Here is a 24,292-nt window from a genome sequence, read left to right on the forward strand (position 1 = left end):
TCTGGTATTGGTCACTTTGCAGTTGGTTATGCTTTCAGATTATGCAGATGATTTGGATAAAAAGAAGTCTACTACAAGCTATGTGTTTACTATGGCTAAAGGGCCAATTTGTTGGAGGTACATTTTGCAATCTTCTGTTGCCTTGTCCGCTACAGATGCTGAATATATGGTTGTTGCCGAAGCTATAAAGGAGGCCATTTGGATACATGGACTGATTTGAGATTTGGGGGTTGATTAGAAACAGGTGGAGGTGCATTGTGATAGTCAGAGTGCCATTTATTTGGCTAAGTATCATGTTCATCATGTGAGGACCAAGCACATAGATGTGCATTATCACTTTGTTCGTGAAGTTGTTGGTGAACAGGATATCATTCTCCAGAAGATTCCAACTAAAGACAACCCTGCTGATATGTTGACAAAGGTTGTTGGTGTAGCCAAGTTTGTTCATTGCTTAAACTTGGCTCACATTTTACCTATATAAAGAAGGAGTTAAGCAGTAGGAGCTTTGGAGCATTTTGGCTAGGCTTGAGTTATTCTCTTGCTACTTTCTAGAGTGGTTTTGTGTTGATTGTTGATTATGTTGGTTTGGCTCATCATGGCGCTTTCGGAATTTGGCCAAGGTGGAGATTGTTGGATTTATGGCCAAATTACATTGGGCCTTAAGTTAATCTCACTAGCCCATTAAGTGGGCCTTTTATTTAGCCCATTTTGAAAAGCCACGAGTGTGGCTAGGGTTTTAATTGGTAGCAGCAGCTGCCTTTGTTTTTTAGCAGCAGAAAAGAAGAAAAAAAGGTGCCGCAACTTCCATTTGAAGAGAAGAAAGAAAGGTGATTTTCTTTCTTTGTTAGTACTCACTCAATCAAAGTTGTATTTGCGTATTAGCTTTGAGCTTTGTATAGAGAGGAAATTATTCACTATATTCTCTTATCTATTTGTTTCTTTGGTGAGTGAGAGTTAGTGAGTGTATTGGGGTTTTGGGTTGTGAGATTGCCAACACTTTGTAAACTCCCATTTGGTTGATAGTGAATTATTGGGTGAGCTCCTACTGCTCCAAGGAAAGGACGTACTCCAATTACACTGACTATTAAGGAACCTCATTAAAATCTTGGTGTCTTTTATATTACATTCTTGCATTTCATTTGATATATTTCCTGTGGGGTAGCTTGAGTTGGTTCCCAATTGGTTTGGTGCTATCCTAGCACAACAATTGTTATCATTTAAAGAATCCTAGGAATTGCAATATTCTAGACAGATTTTGAGCAACCGCACACTAGGGCGATTCAAATTCATCTAAATTACAGGAAGGGAGGGAGATAGTCTAATTCGAATGATGATGAAGACCAATCGACAAGAGAAATCCACTAGTTTTTGTGAAGTTACAAATTTTGGTCTCCACATTTGTAGAGTCCACTGTAGATGCTCTAATCGTATCATTTTCATTTGTTCGAGTAATATCGCGCTGGTGCTTGTTCTTATACCCTGCGTTGTCTTCCATGATTTTCCCAAGTTTATGTCAATATTATTGTATTCTAATAACCTAAGCAACACTTACGTGACTGCCAATTTGATGTTTCATATGTGCCCACACTACACATATTAAGTTTGAATATCATTTTGTTTGTGAGCGGATCCATTTGGGTTCTCATCAAGTTTATTACATACCATCTGACGATTATCCAGCTAAAATTCTCACCAAAAGGACTGTACAAGTATCACTTGTTCGTATTCTGGCCAAAATTGTCTCTTCCCGGTTGTCGTTGGGGAGAATACCCTCTTAGTTAGGATTCCTTGTTATGCAAGTATATGTAAACTAATTGTATTACATTTCTTTCTCTTCAAGGAACGTGGTTCCTGATGCCCCAAGAGCGTTTGGTGCATACATGTCATGTACATTAATTGTCGGTTTGATAACCATTTAACTGTTTAGTTTTTTAAAGTTTGTCCAGTAAATACTATTAATTTTTTATAAAACATAAAATAGAAACTGAGAAAAAAAAAAAAACTAACGAAAAGTCCTTAAAAATTTTAGTTTTAATCAAAATGATAAAATAAAGGTATAAGTGGATAGTACTAGGAGTGTTTCATTAAGATTCCAATAAAAAAAACAAAAACAATAAACTGAAATTCAGAATTTTTTAAAACTTAAAAAAGGGTAGCTTTCGCTTTTTGGTGTTTAGTATTTAAAGTAGTTGTCAAATATGCTTTTAGTTTTCAATTTGAAAAAGAAGTGAAAATAAAAAAAGGAAACGAATTGCTCAGCAAATGAACCCTTAGAAGTATAAACTCTAGCCAAACACATGCATGTTATAATATGGAAGAGTGAGTGAGACTATCATGCTCAAACCAATGCACGAACCAATTGAGCAATTAAATAATCTATGCCAGGGTTTTCCATACATCAGAAATTTTGAAACTTCGAAGAATACAAAACCGTAATGAACGCCTTCTGAATTATAAGACATAATTAATTGTATTAGTATTATCCCTTGTTGTTTAGTTAAGGACCCATATCAACATACAATCTTAAAGTTAAGGACCCATATCAACATTACCACACAAAAAGATAAAGGTTTAGCGTCAAACCCAAATTATATTAAAGATTAACATATAATCTTACAGGTCCATATCAACATACATTCTAGGGCACGTATACGTATATTGCAAATCAATTTTTGGGGCACGGCGATAGATCCATCGAGAGGCCATTATGTAGTACCTGGATCGACTAGTATATAAATCCAAGCAGCGTACCATTTCAGTATTACCTGCTCATATCATTTACTTAATCAAAACTTAGCTGCTTCATTCCAGTACACTAGCTAGCTGGCTAACATGGGGTTCATTAACCTGCAGCCGTGGAAATATATGTGCTTGAGCTTGATCCTCATGCTGGGGGCCTGGTCATCCGGAGCCACTTCTCGCACTCTACAAGATGCATCGATGTATGGGAGATACGAGCAATGGTTGACTCGTTATGGTCGCGTATATAACGACGTTAATGAGAAGGAGACTCGTTTCAAGATATTTAAGGAAAATGTGGCGTTTATAGAATCTTCTAATAAGGATGCCAACAAACCTTACAGATTAAGTGTCAATCAATTTGCAGACCTTACAAATGAAGAGTTCAAAGCCTCAAGAAATGGATTCAAGGGACACGAGTGCTCCACGAAGACTTCTTTCAAATATGAAAATTTGACTGCATCATTACCAGCAACAATGGATTGGAGAAAGAAAGGAGCTGTAACCCCCATCAAGGACCAAGGCCAATGCGGTAGTTATATAAACGTCTAGCTTATTTTTTATTTGTTCATATTAAATGGTTTTGTTTGATACTTGTTCTAACTACTTTTAGATCCAATATCAAAATACAGGATGCTGTTGGGCTTTTTCAGCAGTGGCCGCCACGGAAGGAATTACACAGCTTACAACTGGGAAATTGATCTCTTTGTCTGAGCAAGAGCTCGTTGATTGTGACACCGCTGGTGAAGACCAAGGATGTGAGGGCGGCTTGATGGATGATGCCTTCCAGTTCATCCAACAAAATCGCGGGATTAGCACAGAAGCTAATTACCCTTACGACGGCGTTGATGGTACATGTAACGCCAAGAAGGAAGCCAGCCGTGCAGCCAAGATAACTGGCTTTGAAGATGTCCCTGCAAACAGTGAAAAGGCCCTTCTTACCGCAGTAGCTCACCAACCTGTTTCTGTTGCCATTGATGCTAGTGGTTCTGACTTCCAGTTCTATTCTAGTGGTGTCTTTACCGGGACCTGTGGAACGAGCCTTGACCATGGTGTTACCGCTGTTGGTTATGGCGTGAGCGAGGATGGGACTAAGTATTGGCTAGTGAAGAACTCATGGGGTACGGAATGGGGTGAAGCTGGATACATAAGAATGCAGAGAGATGTTGCTGCGGGAGAAGGACTTTGTGGCATTGCTATGGCTGCCTCTTACCCCACAGCTTAGTTAATTTTACCATCAACAATAAATCAATATGCCTACTATGTTTATGCGTTGTTGGTACTATGAGATCTAAGAAACTCCAATGTGTAAAATACTTGTAAGATCTATGTGTTTTGGCTGAAAGAACTAGCCATTCTATTGAACTTTATATCGTAAAAGCGTAGACTTTCCTATCAAAATGGTAAACAGCTTTCCATGCAGCTTTTTAATTAATAAACTGTTAACAGCTAATTAAATCATTCCGGTCCGATCAGCGTGATGGTTTATTCTTATCATTTAAAGAATCCCAGCAATCGCAATATTCTAGACGGATTTTGGGCAACCGTACACTAGGCATTCAAATTCATCTAAATTACAAGGACGGAGAGAGTTTGAACTTAAAATGCAGTGTGTTGAAGATGAATACCAATCCACAAGATAAATCCACCAATTTTTGTGAAGTCACAATTTTGGGTCTCCACATTTGTACTTTGTAGAGTCTATTGTGGATGCTCTAATCAAATCATTTTTATTTCATTACACGCTTTTCCGTTGTACAACAATCATGCCATTATGGAGTAATTTTTTAATGACCGTAACATCACTGAATTGTGTTATCAAATCTTTGTTTACGTACATGATAGAATAGCTACCTAGTTAGGATTCCTTGCTATGGTTTCATCGCTTCAATTTGTTATTCGCAATGGCTTGACTTAGAGCACTGTCGACTATTCCCTTTATATGTACACACACACACACACACACACACACACATATGTTGTAGGCCTATTTGATTGAACGATCTATAGGGTTTAGAGAGAGGAAAAAGTGATTTAATTGTGAGGTGTGTTTGTATCACCCAATTGTGCCTTTATTTATAGTAGTAGGATAGGTAAAAACCTTTCCCCTTAGGATTACAACATTTAATAGGTAATCAACTCCTAATAGGAACATAAGATACATTCCCATATCTATTAGGATTTGCATAATCACATTCCTATTATAAATATGATTGCAACACTCCCTCTTGAGTGTGTAAATACTCAACAAACCATTGCATCAGATCTTCAGTAGATAAGGTAGAGTAGTTGATGAAGTCATCGGCATAACGGATGAACGCGAGTCTCAAATTTAAGAAAGTATGCATTTGTAGTAAAACTCACAAAACCTCGCTATGGTAAAACCCAAGGGTTTGGAGAAAACCCATAGACTAATGAGAAAATTGAGAAGTATGCATAATGTCTAAAACAAACGTCAAACAGGACAAAAGTAGTGAACTCAACAGAGTATGATCATCCCAGGATGGGTGCCTCATTAAAACCTCATTAGGTAGCAAAGACCCAGTGGGAAAAATGCTTCTAATCATAGGAAAAAGAGTACATTAAGATCAAGTGAGCATGCTTCTAGATACTCCCCCTTAGTTTGATATAACTTCTAAATAAGAGAATTACAAGCGATTTAACTCAGATAATTTACGTATACCGATTCCTTGGACGAGCTTCTGCAAGTAGACTTGGGCAATGACTTGGTGAAGAGATCGGCCAAGTTGTCCTGGGAACGGATTTGCTTGACTTCAATGTTCTGATGCTGCTGCTGCTGGTGTGAGTAAAAGAACTTCGGCACAATGTGCTTGGTGTTGTCTCCCTTGATGTATCCCTTCTTTAACTACTCGATACATGCTACATTGTCTTCAAAGATTGTCGTAGGAAGGTCAACGACTAATGTAAGACCATTAGTGCTTCGAATATGTTCCATAACTTCTCTAAACTAAAAGCATTCACGCAATGCTTCATGTAGGGCGAGAATCTCAGCATGGTACGATGAAGTCGCAACTAGCGTTTGCTTGGTAGACCTCCAAGATATAGCGGTGTCTCCAACGGTAAAGACATAGCCCATTTGAGAACGTGACCTATGTGGGTCAGACAGATATCCAGCATCTGTGTAACCAACAAGGTGAAAATCAATCTGAGGACCATAAGGGACGGCAACACTCGAAGATTCGTGGGTATAGAACAAGCCCAAATCCGTCGTACCTTTGAGGTAGTGGAAAATGTCTTTAACACCATTCCAGTGCCTGTGTGTAGGCTCATTGTTGTATCTTGCCAAAAGATTAACAGCGAAGGAGATGTCGGGTCTAGTGCATTGAGCCAAGTACAATAAAGCCCCAATTGCACTTAGGTAAGGAACTTTGGGTTCCAAAATCTTTTCCTCATCCTCCTTTAGACTAAAGGGATCTTGTTTAGCATCTAGAGTCCGAACGACGATGGGTGTACTCGAAGGCTTTGCTTTATCCTCATTAAAACGTCGCAACACCTTTTGGTTGTAGTTCGATTGATGTACTAGGATTCCATCCGAACAATGCTCGATCTCCAGGCCGAGACAATATCGAGTTTTCCTAAGATCCTTCATCTCAAATTCCGATTTCAAGTGTGCAACAATTTCCTCAATCTCTGCAGGAGTCCTGATGAGGTTTATATCATTGACATAAATTGCAACGATTGCAAATCCAGAATGTGACTTCTTTATGACCATGCATGGGCATAATTCGTTGTTCATATAACCTTGACTTGTCAAATATTCACTCAGACGGTTATACCACATCCATCCGAATTGTTTCAATTCGTAAAGTGACCTCTTCAACCTAATTGAGAGAGAGTTCCGTGGTCTAGAACTATTTTGAACCAGTCAATGGAAGTCATTTTTGAACTTTCATGTATATTTCCGTATCTAGATCCCCATAGAGATATGCAGTTACCACGTCCATAAGTTGCATATTCAGTTTTTCAGAAACTACCAAACTAATTAGGTAGTGGAACGTTATAACGTCCATTACGGGGGAATACATCTCCTCATAATCAATCCCAAGGCGCTGAGAGAAGCCTTGCGTTATGAGGCATGCTTTGTATCACACTATTTCATTCTTCTGATTACGCTTCCTCACGAAAACCCACTTATAACCAATGGGCTGTGGTGTAGGAACGATAGGTCCAAACACTTTACGTTTCGCGAGCGAATCGAGTTTGACTTTGATTGCTTGTTTCCAGTTTGATCAATCGATTTTACATTGGCATTCATCGATGGAATGTGGTTCAATGTCATTGCTAAGCATGATGTCAGTAGCTATTGAGTACGCAAATGTATCGTCAATGATCATCTCATTCCTATTCCAAACCTCATCCAATATTGCTTAGTGGACCAAAATCTCACGATTCTTGGTAGACCAGCATGTTTCATTTGAAGCATCACTATAGTCTAGAATAACCTCATGCGTTGGAACGGATGAGTAAGCAATGTTCAGATTCAAACTAGGGTCACTAGTTGGTGCCATTTTCCTTTTCTGGGGTTGTGAATCTTTTGAACCAAGGGGTCTGCCATGCTTCAGGGTTAGAGCAGATGATTGGCTAGCCGCCAATGTACCTTACCGTGTGGAAGGTGCTGCCTCCTCACCTTCAGGGACGGTTTGGCCTTCCCAGGCAGGTTGTGGACTTATGCGGGGTACATCTATCCTTGCAGGTGCATTTGCAGCGGGTATATGTGATCTTGTTACCCTTACTAGATTATTAAAAGCATCCGGCATGCTTTGAGTAATCCTCTGAAGATCTATAATTCGTCACACCTCAATTTCAGACTGGGCAGTGCGGGGATCTAAATGAGACATAGCGGGAGCATACCACGACAATTCGCGGCGTTCTACGGGAATGTTAGCATACTTATCTCCCCCTAACAACATGAAGACTGTCTCATCAAAGTGACAATCCATAAAATGTGCGGTAAAGATATCTCCTGTCAAGGGTTCTAAGTAGCGAACAATTGATGGCGAATCATAACCGACAAATTCCCATTTTTCTCTGAGGACCCATTTTAGTACGTAGTGGCGGCAATATTGGCACATAAATGGCACACCTAAACACTCGTAAATGGGAGATGTCAAGCTTGTATCCAGTGACTAACTATAACGATGAATGTGGTTGAGTAGCCGTGGGCCTCAAGCGAACCAACATAGATGTGTGCGATATTGCATAGCCCCAAGCAGATATCGGCAGTTTGGTTTTCATAACCAAAGTCCAAGCTATCAATTGAAGGTGATTTAGGAAAGCTTCTGCCAGGCTGTTTTGGGTGTGAACATGGGGTACAGGATGTTCCACATTAATCTCTACTGACATGCAATAATCGTCAAAAGTCTGTAATGTAAACTCTCTAGCGTTATCCATTTGTATCGACTTAATCGAATAATCAGAGTGGTGAGCCTTTAGCATAATGATTTGAGCTAAGAGTTTAGCAAATGCAGCGTTACATGTGGACAATAGGCAAACATGTGACCATCGTGTCGATGAATAAACCAACACCATAAAGTATTTAAATGGTTCGCATGTTGGTTAGATATGTCTACAAATGTCCCTTTGAATCCTCTAAAGATACTTAGGGGGGTCGTGAATAATCTTTGTATGTGAGGCTTGAGTATTCAACTTCCTTAAAGAACACGTTTTTCATGGCAGGAGTGCAACATAGGGAGGTAACTAATGCCCATAAGATGATTTGAGGATGCAGCGCATTATGCCACGTCTAGGATGTCCCAAATGGTCATGCCAAAGCAACAAACTGTCCTGAAACTCAGGCATAGGGCCTAGGGGTGGGTTGGAAAAACCGAAAACCGAAAAAAACCGACAATCGAACCGAACTGAGACAGAAAAAAACCGAACCGAAAAAAAAACTGAACCGAATTTGATGAACAGAACCGAACCGAATTTGGTTGGTTCGGTTTCGATTTTTGAGATATGAAAATCAAATAAAAATACTCAAAACCTGCTGGAATGAAGATTCGAACCCCTTCCGTCTAGGTTGGGGATAGCTCCTTCAAGCCAACTTGACAGTAGGCTTTGTATTGCTATAATTGTACCAGCATAATATTTATAGGTATTCTAATCTTTAATGTTTTATAAAATTTATAAAGCTTACAAACCCTAGCAGCCGTCACTCCTTCACCTTTTCATTCTCAAACACACATTCTCTCTCTATCTCTCCCATCCGCTGCTCTTCCTCTCTGCTTCCTCAGTTGATCTCTCCCTCATTCTTCTCTTCCTCCCTTCAACTCTCCTTCCTCTCTTCCTCTCTCCAACCTGCCAAGTCCATGGTTGTAACATGGACTTACCTTTTCAAAGGATTACCACAAGAGGCGTAGGGTTTGTGATGAATTTATTTGACAATCCCCATTTTTTCCCTCTCCAAATCGTATGCCTCTTATCTCTCTGCTCCTCGTCTAATATTCCTTGCTTTCTCCATAAACTTTCGATCTCTGCTTTTCAAATACAAGCCAAATAGTTTTTTAATCTGGGATTCATATGGAGGTCGCACGGTCCAGACATCCATCTTTGTTCCTCTGGATTTCTTTAATAGTAAGTATTCAATTTCTTCCTTTTTTTTTTTTTTTCTGTTTCTTGTTTAATTCTTTGAGTGCTGAAAATGGTAGTTTATTTTTTTTTATTTTTTTTATGTATTGATTAAAAGTTTTTATTTCTTTGGTTTGTTGACTATGCTATGTGAATTTATTTGTTGACTATGCTTTGTGAATTTTTGAAGAAAAATTGGCTGATGTTGTTCTTGAATTTATGTGGTAAAGATCTTTGGTCTTTGGATCTATACTCTTTATTAAACCCTTGGATCTCGTCTGTTTGGTTGTGTTCGGACAGGTGATCGTGGCCGGATGTTACAATCGGCGAGGCGTCGATTGGTTGATGGCGAGGGTTTGTGCTAGTAGGGATGCTCGGCGGCGGATGCTGCAGTAGAACCCTAGGTTTTCTTTTGTTGTATTTTATGGCTTGGGCCTCTGTATTGTTTGTTGGATCTATTGGGCTAGTTTGGCAGGTCCTCTTTTGGGCTAGATTACTAATATCCAGATATTAAAAAAAAATAATAATAATAATGAAAAAAACCGAACCTGACCGAAACCAAATCGAAAAAAACCGAAACCGAAAAAAACCGAACCGAAAAAAACCGAAATTTTTTTGAACCGAATCGAACCGAACCGAAATTTCGGTTTGGTTTCGGTTTTGGCAAAAAACCGAACCGTTTCAAACCGAACCCAGCCCTAATAGGGCCGGCCACACTGTGGGCTTCTATGCCGCGAATGGTTGTGATGTACAACCCACTCGGTAGATGTTCTAACTTCTCGTGAATACACTTTTGGCCATATTTGTACAAAGTGATACAAAGAAATTTAGAACCATTGTCTTTAGTGGTTTCAATATGATATTGATTATCTCAAATATCTCTAAAACTCAGCAACATTCTTCTGGAACGTGGAGAATATAGTGCTTCCTTAATGGATAAGATAATACCACTGGACAATATGATATAGGCCTTTCCGTATCCTTCAATCAGGTTGGATGGGCCTGAGAGAGTTGTCAAAGGAGTTTTCTTGGGTATTAAGTTAGTAAAATAGTGTCGTTCATGCAAGATGGTGTGCGTGGTTGCACTATCTGTCAGACAACTAACTTCCCCACTAGACATACCTAGAAATAAATTGATTGAATTGGTCACATGCATAAATATATGTCCATTCATTCAATTAAGCAATTCAAGAAAATAATATCCATTCAAAATAAGAATCCATAATTCAAAACAAACCAAAATCAAACAAATTATTCCAAATACATAGAAAAATTGTTCAAAATTAAACCATAAACCTAGAAAATTAAGGGGGGGAAGGGCCGGCCACTCCTAGTGGGTTCGGCCACTCCTAGTGGGTTCGGCCACTAGGGGTAAACACCCTAAAAACATGTCTAATTTATGCATCCATAGAAGCTGACGCATCCTGAAAATCCAATATCTCCATTGATGTAGTAGCATCTTCCGGATGATCCATATGTGCAAAGTTAGATTCACGACGGGAATGATACTTGGCAATAGCCTCAGGGGAAGCTCGGCATATGAGTGACCAATGATCCCTTGATCAACATCGGTAGCATATGTCCAGTTCAGTAGAAGTAGGCTGAACAAGAGCTTTGCCCTTATTCTTAAAGTTTGGGGCCTTAGGGCCAAGTGGTGGACGCTGCTGGGTTATATTTCCTCCATTTGGTGCGGTGCTCTGTTAACCTTGGGCCCGTGGTTGGGCTTGCCGCCCATTGCCATGGCCACGACGATTCCTTTGTCGTTTGTGGCTGCTAGAATTGGTTTTATGCGCTTCAGGCACGGTGTTTGAGCCAGTGGGTTGAGCTTAATGATTCTTCATCAAAAGCTGGTTCTGCCTTTCAGCGAGAAGTAAAATAGAGATCAAATATGAAAACTTGGTGAATTTATGTGCCTTATATTGTTGCTGCAGGATAATATTGGTGGCATGGAAGGTCGAATAGGTCTTCTCTAGGATATTTGATTCGGATTCGGTTAGTTCAACTTTGCAGAATTTCAACAGTGAACGAATTCTACAAACTTCAAAGTTGTATTTATTCATGGACTTAAGGTCCTAGAAGCCAAGGTGCTGCCAGTCGTATCTTGCTTCAGGCAAGTATATGTCTTTCTGGTGATCGAAACAGTTGGCCAGAGCAAGCCAGAGGGTGCGTGGGTCCTCCTCAGCAAGGTACTTGGTCTATAGTGCATCATGGATGTGTCTTCAAATGAAGATCATTGCAGTAGCCTTCTAAGCTTCATCAATAAGTTTGTTATCGATACGTGCCCCAATGGTGACTCTAATACCCTTTGCAGTCAGATGGAGCTTCACATCTTGAACCCACTTCAGATAGTTTCTTCTGGAGACTTCTAGAGCGGAGAAATTGAGCTTGTTCAAGTTTGGCATGTCCTAAAACGGAGGGAAAGAAAACGTGATTAGTCATATGGTAAGCCATAGACATATATTGTTAAACATACAGGTTATATAAACATGTATTGGTTTAATTTATGCATCAAAACTACAAGTTTCATATGGTATGTTTTGAATGAAAACTTCAAGTTTCAAAGGCACTAAATTTGAAACTACAGGTTCAATTTAGTTTTTATGAACAATTAGTTCATAAGGAGAGGTTCCTATAAGAAACACAAAATGCAATATAATAATTTAAATATAGTGGGTTTGAGTTTCTTTGGGAACTCAAGTGTGAGAGCTTCATTACTACGAAAGTATGTCAACGATTCAAAGTATAAAAATAAAGTATTGAATCATTAATGTCCAAAAGTGATCTTCAGGTCAATAATTTTGGATTCATTATCAGATTAATGGACTGTAGGTCACTTTTAATTAATTCAATAGATCGGGACCAAACAGGGTTGATCGTAGAAGCAAAATAAGACTAAAATAATAGTATTGGGTTGAAAATACCATAGCCCCAAAATTTGGGTTGGGTGCCGCGAGCAAAAGAGCTCGAGTTGGGTACAGCTGCAAAAGCAGCCTTCAAGGTGGTCTTCAGGTCATGGGCCAAGTTTGGGAGCCCAATAGCAATGGCTACTGGCATTTAGGCATGGGAGCAAACCCAGCAAAATGCTAGCTTGGGGTTCTCATGGGGAGCCCAGTCGAGGTAGGGTCTGGGTCGGGGCAGGCTTTAACACAGCAGGTTGGGGTGCATGACACAGCCCAATGGGCTATGAGCTACTACAGGCAGGCTCAAACCATGGGACAATAGGCCAAGAAAGGGCTGCAGGTTTTCTTAGATAGGTTTAAGGGACTTTGGGCCCTAGAGATCTAAGTAGGCCGAATGCCTGGGTTGTCTAGGTCAGTGCAGCAAACCCAAATGGTGCTGTCATGTGGTTTACAAACCTTAGATTTACTTCTAATTTATTTTATATACATTGACTCACAAATTCTACATTGCAAATATAATTGTGTAATGCATGAAACAAATATATGAACATATAGAATATAAATATATCATAAGGAAAATATAAACATAGAGGGGTTCATGCATCATGGGAATGTTTTCATGCTTCGTGGACATTTGAAATATCTTCTTTTATTTTAAGTGTACTTGATTAGCATAAAACAAATATAAGCCTTTGAATTTTGTGGATGATAGCCTTCTCCTACGATCCATCAATTCCTCAGCTTCTGGCAAGAGCGTGCTGATAACGTGTTGTAGGCCTATTTGATTGAAAGATCTTTAGGGTTTAGAGAGAGAGGGGGCTGACGGCAATTAGAGAGAGGAGATAGTGATTTAATTGTGAGGTGTGTTTGTATCACCCCATTATGCCTTTATTTATAGTAGTAGGATAGGTAAAAACCTTTCCCTTTAAGATTACAACATTTAATAGGTAATCAACTCCTAATAGGGATATAAGATACATTCTCATATCTACTAGGATTTACACAATCACATTTCTATTCTAAATATGACTGCAATATATATATTGGAGAACCTCGATGGTACGAGGGAAATTTATTGATATCGAAAAAAGAAGTTACACCTAGTTGCGGGGGGAGGGGGGACATACACTTTACCCCTCTTGAAAAAAGAAATACAAGAAAAGAGGGGCGGGGGGAGGGGGGACATACACCTTACCCCTCTTGAAAAAGAAAATACAAGATAAAAAAGTGTGGACATAGGACCAAACCCCTCTAATATAAAACCTAAAAGGTAGAAACCTACAAGACAAGCTACAAAAAAAAAAAAAAAAAAAAAATCCAAAGGATTACGTAAAAAAGGAAAATCACATATCAAGAAGAAGAGACAAACCAGTAGGCCAACATGCCCAAGAACTTGACCTTGGCAGACTCTTATGCTTTGGTAGAAAAGCACTCCCTTTGGGATGAGGCCAAGCGTTCCCAGAAGTCACCTAAGAAGCCATGCAAGGATGCAGAGCCAATTCAGAAGAAGGCGAGCGACAAACCGCTCAACAAAAAAATAAGCCAGGAAGAAGACACTGGGATCGATCCCCTACGAAGGGATGACATCAAGACGTACACCAAGTTCTCAATATCGATCAACCAAATCCTTCACAACCTCAAGGACAAGCCATGGTTCAAGCCACCGCCACCTATAAGAGGGGACATCTCCAAGATAGACCAGACAAAGTATTACACATTCCATAGAAGCCCTGGGCACACAACCAACGACTATACCACATGGACGAAGTATTTTAAGATGGTCATGAAGGAAGGCAAGTGTAATCAGTATGTCGACAGGCTAGCTGGCCAGCCAAGGCGAGAAATAGATGCTAATGTCAAACCCTTAGCCAAGATGATCCAAATCAACAAAATATTTGTCGAATCCGAGCATCTAGGGGCCACTAACAGTTCTAAGAAAAAAAAGATCTAGAAGGCGAGGTCGATCTTTTAGGTTCAAGCCGAAGATGCTGTACATGGACCAATCGTCGGTTTCACCGAGTAGGACGCTGATGGACTAAACTTTCCCCACAACGACGCCTTGGTGATTTCTGTTTAACTGGCCCATGCTATCGTTGACAGAGTTATGGTAGACAACAGCAGCTCCATCAATATCCTACAATTATCAGTCATCCAGAAAATGGACTAGGAAAACACGATCAAACGCAAAGCAGAGGTCTTGACAGGATTCAACGGACTCACCTTAACTGTCATTGGCACCACCACACTCGACGTAACCAGTCATTCGATTATCTCATCGCAGACCTTTATAATCCTCAGTGACCCATCTCTCGATAATAGGATATTAGGCCGACCTTGGCTAGTGAAGATTAGAGCTGTGACATAGATCGAGTATCAGAAAATTCGATTTTGCATCTCGGAAGGAGCAGTCGGAGAGATCAAAGGTGACCAGCCTATGTCTTGGAGATACATTGTACAAGTTCCCAAAGAGTCAGAGAATAAGTCTTTCATCCCAGCAGTAGCAGCTGAAGTGTAGAAAGATGACTCTACCTTCGCCAAATAACTATTACAGCAGGCAGGTCAAGAAGATGGCGTCAAGGTCGACAATGCCTTGAAAGATGAATCAGGATGGAAATCCGAAGAGGACGTTGAGAACATCATTCTTGACCCCTACCAGAGGATTGGCTCACGTTTAAGCTCGATGGAGAAGTGATATGAGCATATTTATGTGACTGAGTTAGCTTGTTCTCATGCATTTATGTTGTTATTTCTTAGTTAATTATGTATTTTAAGCTATTTTCGTGTGTTTGTAGGTCTATAGGCCTTATAAAGCAATAAAATGCATTTTGGTGGATTTTGGAGCAGTTTTGGGCTAGGAATGAATAGCACATGCATGGAGCAAGGTGGCTGGACGAAATTGAAGACTAAAGAGGCTAGGAATGTGTTAAAGAGAAAGAAGAATTAATGTAAAAATGACAAAGAGCTCAGCCACAAAGGGGTGTCACTCCACCATTCACCTTTCCATCATTGTCGTGCACCACCATTGCACTCACTTCGGATTCTTATGCCGTGCATCATCATCCATGTTCCCTCCATTGACTCATTTGTTGCATCATTCCACTTCCTTTCCTTTGTTTACCATGTGCACAATATCCTTTCACCTTCTTGCACTCATTGATTCACCACTTACTCACCTTTCCACCCATGCCATGCATAATCACCCTTGTCCCCTTTATTATTTCAAATTTCATGCATCATTACATTGAATCATTGCACTCAATTGCTACACCATTCCTTGTTCCCTCCATCATTTCAGATTTCATGCATCATTACATTGAATAATTGCACTCAATTGCTACACCATTCCTTGTTCCCTCCATCATTTCAGATTCATGCATCATTACATTGAATTATTGCACTCAATTGCTACACCACTCCATGTCCCCCTTCATTGCCATGCACTTCCTCTATAAAAGGAAGTGTGTGTAACATAAATGGAGTACATACTTGGTTAGATCATTCACTCCCATTTCAACACAACCTTCATCCAAACACATCCATTCATCCTCACATCAATTCCTCCATATAAACAAACCTTCAAACACTCACCAACACCTTGTGCCGTAGCAAAGGAAGGGAAGAAGTGCTTGGACGTGCTTGCTGTCCAACTTGGATCGTTAGAGCATTTAGGTGTTTTCTTTCTTTTTCTAATGTTTAAATTCATTTCCTTTCGTTTTGTTGTAAATATGAGTGGCTAAACCCCTCTTGGCTAGGGGTGATTTCAAAGCCATGATTATGTGTGCAATATAATTTGATAAATTCCAGTTATGAACTCTTGAATCGTGAATGCAATTGGCTTAATTATTTGATTGATAACTTATTTGTATTTGTTAATTAAGGGTCGACACTTAATTGGCATGCATAAATCCGTTGCTAGAATATAAGGAAGTTTCACATAATCGTTACAAACTTATATTCACATGTAGTGAAGGTCGCTTATAAACGATCGCGTTAAGTTTAATTCCTAGCATGAGTGACATGATGTCATAGTTGCAAGTGCTTTGTCAATGCTTATGATTTTCATTAAACGTAATGATCTTTGATTGTATCTTTATTATGATGTCATGTAGGGAACTTTAGAAGAATGTTTTGGGTTGTCGAATGATGTCATCCAATCCAATAAAACAAGGAAAATCTGATAGTTAACTAGTGATGTCACGGTTAATTTGGAGCATTGTCGTTCATAATTCAATGAAGTAGTAACTGGAAATCGAGTTATTTGCATACATGTCATGTGTGGAGAAAAAGCCTCTAGCTATCCCATCCATCATCTTATTTCTCACATTCGTTTTACAATTTGTCTAGTTTTTCATACTTGTTTGTTTGTTTCAACTTCATCCAAATCAAAACCCCCATTTTAGTTTCTTGTTTCAAAGTGTTTCAAATCTGTTTTAGTTTGTTTTTTTAAGTGTTTTGATTCAAGTAAAAGTCAATTTTCGTCCAAAGTCATTCCTAGTGTCTAGTTTAAGTTTATTTGGTTGTTTTAAACTATTTTGAGTAATTTAAGTTTGGTTTGAGTCTTGTGAGTCTTGCGAGTCTTGTTAAGTGTTTTTAAGTTTAGTTTTATGTTTTTGAGTCAATTTAGAGGTTATTAGCAAGCCCACCTAATCCCCGGTCCAGAACGATCCCTACTTATACTTGTATTACAATTGTCAAAAGAGGGTTAAATTTGTGTGTTAAGATAATTTTCGCATCAAGAAGGAAGAACTCACCGTTTTCCTTAGGAAAAATCATGACGTTTTCGCATGGTCACCCTCTGACATGCCCCGTATGATCCAACAGTAGCTTGCCATAAGCTGCACATCGATCCTACTATCAAACCTATGATCCATAAAATGTGTCATTTCACACTCGAGTGAGTAGCGATTATCAAGGCAGAGATCAACATGTTACTGGAGACTGGATTCATTGAAAAAGTGCCGTACTCAGCATGGCTGGCAAACATCATTCTAATAAAGAAAAAAAAAAGGGCAAATGGAGAGTATGTGTGGATTACACTAACCTCAGTAAGGCATGCCCTAAAAACAACTACCTAGTTCCCTGAATTGACTTGCTCGTTGACTCAACATCCAGGAACTAGCTGCTCAACTTCTTAGATGCATACTCAGGCTACAATCAGATTGTCATGCACGAGCTTGACAAGGAGAAAACCACATTCGTGATTGAGCAAGGCACATACTGCTACAAGGTCATGCCCTTTGGCCTCAAGAACACATGAGCAACCTACCAGCGGCTCATAAACATGATGTTCAAGAAACAAATCAGAGTAACCATAGAAGTCTACGTCAATGACATCATGGTTAAAGGCAAGCAGCGATCATACCACATTAGCAACTTGATAGACTTTTGACATCCTCCGAGAGTACAAAATGAAGCTCAACACAGCCAATTGCACTTTTGGCATCTTCTCAGGCACATTCTTAGGGTACCTTGTAACCCAGCGAGGAATCGAAGCTCACCCAAGGCAGATCAAAGCAATCCTGAACATGAAGTCTCCTATAACTCTGAAGGAGATCCAAAGTCTAACCAGACGATCAGCTGCACTCAATCGTTTCCTCTTACGATCCACCATCCGATGCAAGCCTTTCTTCAAGGCAATGAAAAAGGCACAGGAAGATAAATGGAACAACGGGTGCAAGAAAGTGTTTCAAGACCAAAGTAGTACCTGACATCACCTCTATTACTTTCCAAGCCGGAAGCAACGGAGAACCTATATATGTATGTGGAGGTATTAGAAGTAGCAGTGAGCTTTGCCCTCATACGAGAAAAGCTAGGGACCTAACTGCCTGTATTCTATACATCCAACGCTCTTCTCGATGTGGAAACTAGATACCCGAAGACTGAAAAGCTAATTTTGGCGCTAGTTGTTGTAGCTTGAAAGCTCAGACCTTACTTTCAAGGGAATCCGGTCATCGTCATGACCCAGTACCCACTGTGATCAGTTTTGCATAATCTAGATGCTTTTTAACGAGTGATGAAGTGGGTGTTGAAACTTGGCCAATACAGCTTAGCATACCAACCCCACATGGTAATAAAGGCCCAGGCCCAGAATTCACCCCAAGCCTGAAGGATGCAGTAACACAGCCTGAAAGTGCCCTGGAGGCAGCATAGTATGCTGTAGCTGCACTAGCCCCACCTATAGGAGATTTATGGCGTCTGCACATCAATGGATCATCTAACTACCAGGGATTGTGAGCAGCCTTAATTCTTACTACCCTAGATGGTTCGATGCTTGAGCATGTGATCATTCTAAGCTTCAAGGCGTCAAACAACAAAGCAAAGTATGGAGCCCTACTAGCAGGTCTCCGATTGGCAAAAGACCTAGTGGTGAAGAAGCTCACGATTTATTTCGATTCTTAACTAATCACCAACCAAACCTCAGGGAAGTACGCAGCGAAACATCTAAGGATGACCTGATACCTCAAGAAGGTACGAGAGCAGCTAGTAACGTTGCAAGCGTACACACTCATTCTGTTTCCACAAGCATAAAATGCCCACACACACTAGCAGGTCTAGGCTATGCCTTAGACCATCAGCTCAGATGCTTTATCTTAGTTGAGTATTTAGAAAAATTAAGCATAGATAAGGAACCAGAAGTCGAGGTGGCGTAGATCAACACAACTTTGAGTTGGCAAGATCCCATCATCGAATACATAGTCAATGGAATGCTCCTCGTAGATAGAATGGAGTCTAGAAAGCTCCATATGAAGGCAGCACGCTACTACATGGGGTGAAGGAAATTTTGTGAAAAACATGTTCATTTGAGCAACATCTATATAGCATGCAATTAACAATTAAAGACGGAATCATGCTTGCATGCACTCAAAACAAAACATTACCCATGAAATTCAAAGCCTAGTAGTTAGGTGAACCAAGACTCAACTCAAAACAAAGTGAGTTGAGAAATTTATACCTTTGTTGATTCCTTTTTGCATAAGCAAAGGATAATCACCCAAGAGATAGGGCCTTCATTCCTTGCTTCTTATCTCCATGGATTTGGATGGAAGAATTGGTTTCTCCAAGTTCTCAAAGTTGAAAACCTCTAAGTCTCCACACCAAGGAAAGATTGATGAAGAAATGAGTGACCTAGAGGAAGTAAGATTGCTAGCTCAATTCCTCTAGGGTGGCCGGCCTCTTTAGAGAGAAAAGAGAGCTTGTGTTCTCATCTTTTCTCCAAAAGAAACCCTAAATGAATTTTGGCTATAAAGTCATATTTATACCTACATTCATTGGAGTGGCAAACTTGTAATTAAGTCCAAAACCCACTCCTATATCAATATGGCCGGCAATAGGGTTTCATTGGGCTTTTTAGGCCTTTGTGAATTATTTGTCATTAAGTTGTCATACAACTTAAGTCAATGGGCATGACGTTCGAAGCCCATTGGGCCTTAAGGCCCAAAACTAACCCGTGGTCTTTTAACGAACTTTATTCGTTTGATTAATTAACATATTAATTAATCCTTGCCATAAATAAATAATTAAACACATTTAATTATCCTTACTCATCTCCGTTGTTTCTTCAATCTCTACTTTACACGGTGTACGATCCATTAGGTTCCTTTTAGCGAGGCAGTGGGCGATTAGAACTCTTTCAAATCGATTGTGAATTGAAACTTACTTTCAATTCTCCCTTTAGTGTTTACACACGTTTAGGGCTTCCACAAGCCATGAGTGACACCTAGCAGTATGTTATGGTTACCCAAGCTAATCAGAAGAGGTGGATAACCTATTCAGTTTAGGATTACAATGCAATACGGTCTTTCTCTAATACAATACTCTTGACCACATTGTTTGGTTTGATAGTTTATTCATGTCTACTATCCAATGTGATTCATTTACTTATATGATTACCTTGAATGTGATTTGGAATGACTTCCTAAATCTCATTCATACTCTGGCTAGAGATTCTTAATCATATCATAGAGTATTCTCCCTCAAACGGTTTGAAGGTTAGAGATCCCTTGTTGCGCATTCACTTGCCTCCATGGCTAAGTGGCTTAACCCCAACTGTGCCGTGGACACCCGCAAATGGAGTGACTTTGACATAATCAAAGATCAAGGACCTAACCACAAGACAACTATGATGCCTCAGGTCAAAGGACTACTTTGCATTATCCCAACCATGAGTTCTCATGTGACATGAGTATGAGAACTCTTCGTTGATCGTGTTTAGTGAACTCATTCCTTATTGAGCACCTACGTACTTGTCTTGGTGTCAGTCACACCAATGACTCGAGACCAGTCACTCTCACTAAGAGAAGACATAGCACATACTGATCTTAACGGACTGTCAATGCCCAATTGGCAATCCTATGATCAGGAACATTTAGGATATGTATACGAAAGAGAATGGTCTCATGAATCTAACTTCTTTAAATTACATTCTCCTAATTACATATTCCTTGGACTCATCGTTTAAGCATATAACATGTATATAAGACGGCTTAAAACAATAATCTATGCCCTTGATATTAAATTAGATTAGTTTAACATGTGAAATGTCCGTAAAGTATCATCATATGATTGGTTTTAGGGCACATTTCCAACATGGGGAACAATATGCTCGTTCACAGATCATTCTCAGGACTACATCTCCGCTGTCTATCGCCTCCTGACGACCAGAAGAAACTTAGCTCAATCCACGAAGGCGTCTGTGGAAACCACTTTGGAGGCTGCTTTTTGGCACAAAAAGCTCTTAGCGCTGGTTACTACTGGCCAACCATGCATTAAGACGCCAAAGAGTATGTATAAAGGTGCGATAACTGCCAGCACTTTATGCCAGTGCCCACACTACCTGCTAGCGTACTTCACCCACATACGAGCTCTTGGGAATTTATGCAGTGGACGATTGACCTGGTAGGACCAATGTCGCCTGCCACTAGAAGCAGAGGCATGATGATCGTAGCGACCGACTACTTCACCAAATGGATCGAAGCTGAACACATGAATATAACTACCCAGACGAACATAGAACGCTTCATATAAAACAACATCATCTACCATTTCGACATCCTGCACTTCATCGTCATCGACAATGGTCCTCAGCTTGTGGGCAAAGACTCGACAGAGTTATTCGAAAAATATGGTATCAAGCAGCACATGTCCACGCCCTAGTATCCACAAGGCAATGGGCAGGCCGAGACGTCCACCAAGACCATCCTTAATTGCCTCAAGAAGTCTTTCTCAAACAAGAAGGGCAAGTTGGCAGACGAACTCCCTGGTGTTCTATGGGCATATCGCAGCACCAAAAGTCAAGTAACTGGCGAGACTCCATTCTCCTTAGAGTATGGCTCTTCCAACATCATGGTGCCAAGCATCAGCACTGTACTATTGAATTTGGAGCAGAACGAGAAGAAGATAGCCATAAACTTAGACCTTGCAGAGAAAGAACGTGAGAAGGTTATCACCCGCATTGCAGCCTATCAACAACAGCTCATCTCCAGCTACAATAAGATAGTGAAGATCCGACAATTCCAACCAGAAGACTTAGTCCTTAGAAAAGCCTTAATCATCGCCCATTGGGAAGGCTCCAAAAAGATGGCTCATATCTAGGAAGGTTCGTACAAGATTAGCCGAGTAGGTGGAAAGAGCAGCTACACCCTCACCACTATGAGCGACAAAGAAATTGAAAAGCAGTGGAATGACAAATAAAGTTTGAATACTCAAACGGCTTGACGAACAGGACCTCACATGCCGAGGATTATCTGTTGTTATGCCATTACTACCTACTAGCAAAGTTAACAAATTTCTCTATTTTCAATGAAGATTGAAGGAATTATTCACAAGCCTAGGCCGAATGCATAAACAAGCTGACCATCCCTGTGACAAGCAGAAGACGCCCTGCCCTTGTAGACATGGCATGTGCTTTCTAAAAGGAGCATATTTATGCGACTTAGTTAGCTTGTTTTCTTGCATTTTCATAGTTAGTTTGTGTTTATTATAGTGATTTAAGCTATTTTCGTTTGTTTGTAGGTCTAATTGGCAAAGTTGGCAAGAAAGTGCATTTTGAAGCATTTTAGAGCAATTTTGGGCTGGAATGGATTGCATGCATGTGGAGCACAAGGAATTGACATTTTTGAAGATCAAATGAAGCGAGTAGTGTGCTAAAGAGATGGAGAAATTAATTCAAGACTTGGAATATGAGTAATTAGCTGCAAGGGGACCTAAAACCCTTCTAGAATGCTTATATCTTCTCTTATACATGTGATGCACCCACCTTTCCAGAAGCCCTAGAAAGATGGCGCCCCAAACTCTTCTAGAAGGTCAGAAATCAAGCATAACACACTCTTTCTAGAAGCCCTACAAAAGTGGCGCCCCAAACTCTTTTAGAAACCCTAGTTATTTCCCCCTTTGGATTGGGCTAAGCCTTATGCGAAAACCCTAAGCCTTTTCCTCCAGAAATTCGGCCAAACCCTACCCTATAAATATATAATTTCAGCCACAAATTCGACCAACCCCCCCATATAATTCTAAGACCCTCTCAGCCACAATCCACACCATTCCACAATCTTTTGCTGCAACTCTGGAGAAGAAGAAGCCATTGTCGTGCCTTCCATTGGAGCAAGGACCTTGTGCGCAAGCCACCTGCATCCTTGGGAGTTTTAAGAGTTCTTTCTTCCCTCGTTTTAGTTTCAATGTTTATTTCAAATTGCTTTTCAATTGTTATGAACATGTGTAACTAATTTTCTTATTAGTTAGAGGTGAATTCGAAGTCATGGACATATGTTTAATATGAATTGATTACCTTCAGTTATTGTTTCGTAAAACATGAATGTGATTTACTTATCTATTTGATTGAGAACTTATTCTTGTTTGTTATTAAGGGTGCACACTTAGTTTAAATACATGAATCTGATGCTAAATTATAAGGGACTTTCACCTAAGCGTTAGGAACTTATAATTAAAAGTAGTGGAGATTGCTAGTCACAATCGTGTTAAGTAGATCCTTGGCTAGAGTATCATGCAGTTTATAGTTACGATAGCCTTGTCAATACTTATGATTTCCATGGAACTTAATGATCTTTGAATGTATCATGCAGTTCATAGTTACTATCATGCTATTCATATAGGGAACTTGAGAAGAATAATTTGGTTGCGATGCTTTGTCCATTCAATTCAATGAATTTAGGGAAATCTGAGAGGTAATTTTTGCATTCACGATTAATTTGGGGCATTGTCATTCATGGTTTAAAGAAACAATACCGGAAATTGATTTATGTTGCATATGTTCATGTGTGGAGAAAGACCCTCTAACTAGCCTATTTCACCATTCAATTCACCTGATTTCGTACCTAGTTTGATTTAGTTTTGCAATCTGTTCAATTTAATTAATTTAGTTCAAATCATTCCCCCCTTTTATTAAGTGTGTTAGATTAGTTAGAAAAGTATTTAAATCTGTCCAATTTAGTGTTTTGAGTCTTCATAGTCTTAAATTCGTCTAAATCACTCCCTAGAGTATGTTTTGAGTCTTTTTAACTTAGTTTTGCTGTTTTGAGTTAGTTTGGTTAGTTTTGAGTCATAAGAGAGTTTTCTGTTTTTTAGTCTAGTTTAGTGTTTTAAAGTTTAAATTGAGTAGATTAGCATCCCTTCTAATCCCCGGTCTAAAACGATCCCTACTTACATATACTACAATCATAGGGTTTTAATTTGAGTGTTGGATAATTTTCACATCACTTTCCAATTAGGAAAGGGTAAACTAATCTGAAATATCTAGAAGTGGATGGGTTGTACGACTGCTCAGTTTTCGCTGAATGCAGCGACTACCTGAGCCGGACGACTCCTAGAATTGGCCACAATAGTCCTTCTCCTAAAAGAGACTTAGCCGACTGAAGGATTCAATTCCGCAGGATCCTGGGTTTCTAACCAGAAGAGACACTAAGTGCAGGATTCCTACCCATGAAAGAATTTGGGTGACTAGATGGTCCATCCTCGACGTGCAAGTCTTCATAGACATAGCTTAGTTTTAAAATGTTGCAATACTAGTTAAGCGACTTGAGGAATCAAGTTACAACTCGGAAGGATATGGC

The 24,292-nt window shown here is 39.8% G+C and overlaps 1 protein-coding gene and 1 long non-coding RNA gene across 2 annotated transcripts; both read left to right on the plus strand.

The window, feature by feature from the left end:
* Positions 1-2,815: 2,815 nt before the first annotated feature.
* Positions 2,816-3,964, plus strand: LOC126582101 (senescence-specific cysteine protease SAG39-like). The gene is made up of 2 exons (XM_050246104.1): positions 2,816-3,271; positions 3,372-3,964. The coding sequence occupies exons 1-2, from the start codon at positions 2,833-2,835 to the stop codon at positions 3,962-3,964; spliced, it is 1,032 nt and encodes a 343-aa protein (XP_050102061.1). The 5' UTR covers positions 2,816-2,832.
* Positions 3,965-8,824: 4,860 nt separating this feature from the next.
* Positions 8,825-9,823, plus strand: LOC126582105 (uncharacterized). Its single transcript, XR_007609267.1, has 2 exons — positions 8,825-9,333; positions 9,628-9,823. It is a non-coding gene; the product is annotated as an uncharacterized LOC126582105 (long non-coding RNA).
* Positions 9,824-24,292: the final 14,469 nt, after the last annotated feature.

The sequence above is a fragment of the Malus sylvestris genome, chromosome 9, assembly GCF_916048215.2.
Source record: "Malus sylvestris chromosome 9, drMalSylv7.2, whole genome shotgun sequence".
Lineage (NCBI taxonomy): Eukaryota > Viridiplantae > Streptophyta > Magnoliopsida > Rosales > Rosaceae > Malus > Malus sylvestris.

Bases quoted from the DNA above. Each gene is read 5' to 3' on its own strand.
- LOC126582101 (XM_050246104.1), top strand. From the start codon at position 2,833: ATGGGGTTCATTAACCTGCAGCCGTGGAAATATATGTGCTTGAGCTTG. The intron at 3,272-3,371 runs GTAGTTATATAA...ATCAAAATACAG, and splicing joins CAAGGACCAAGGCCAATGCG to GATGCTGTTGGGCTTTTTCA.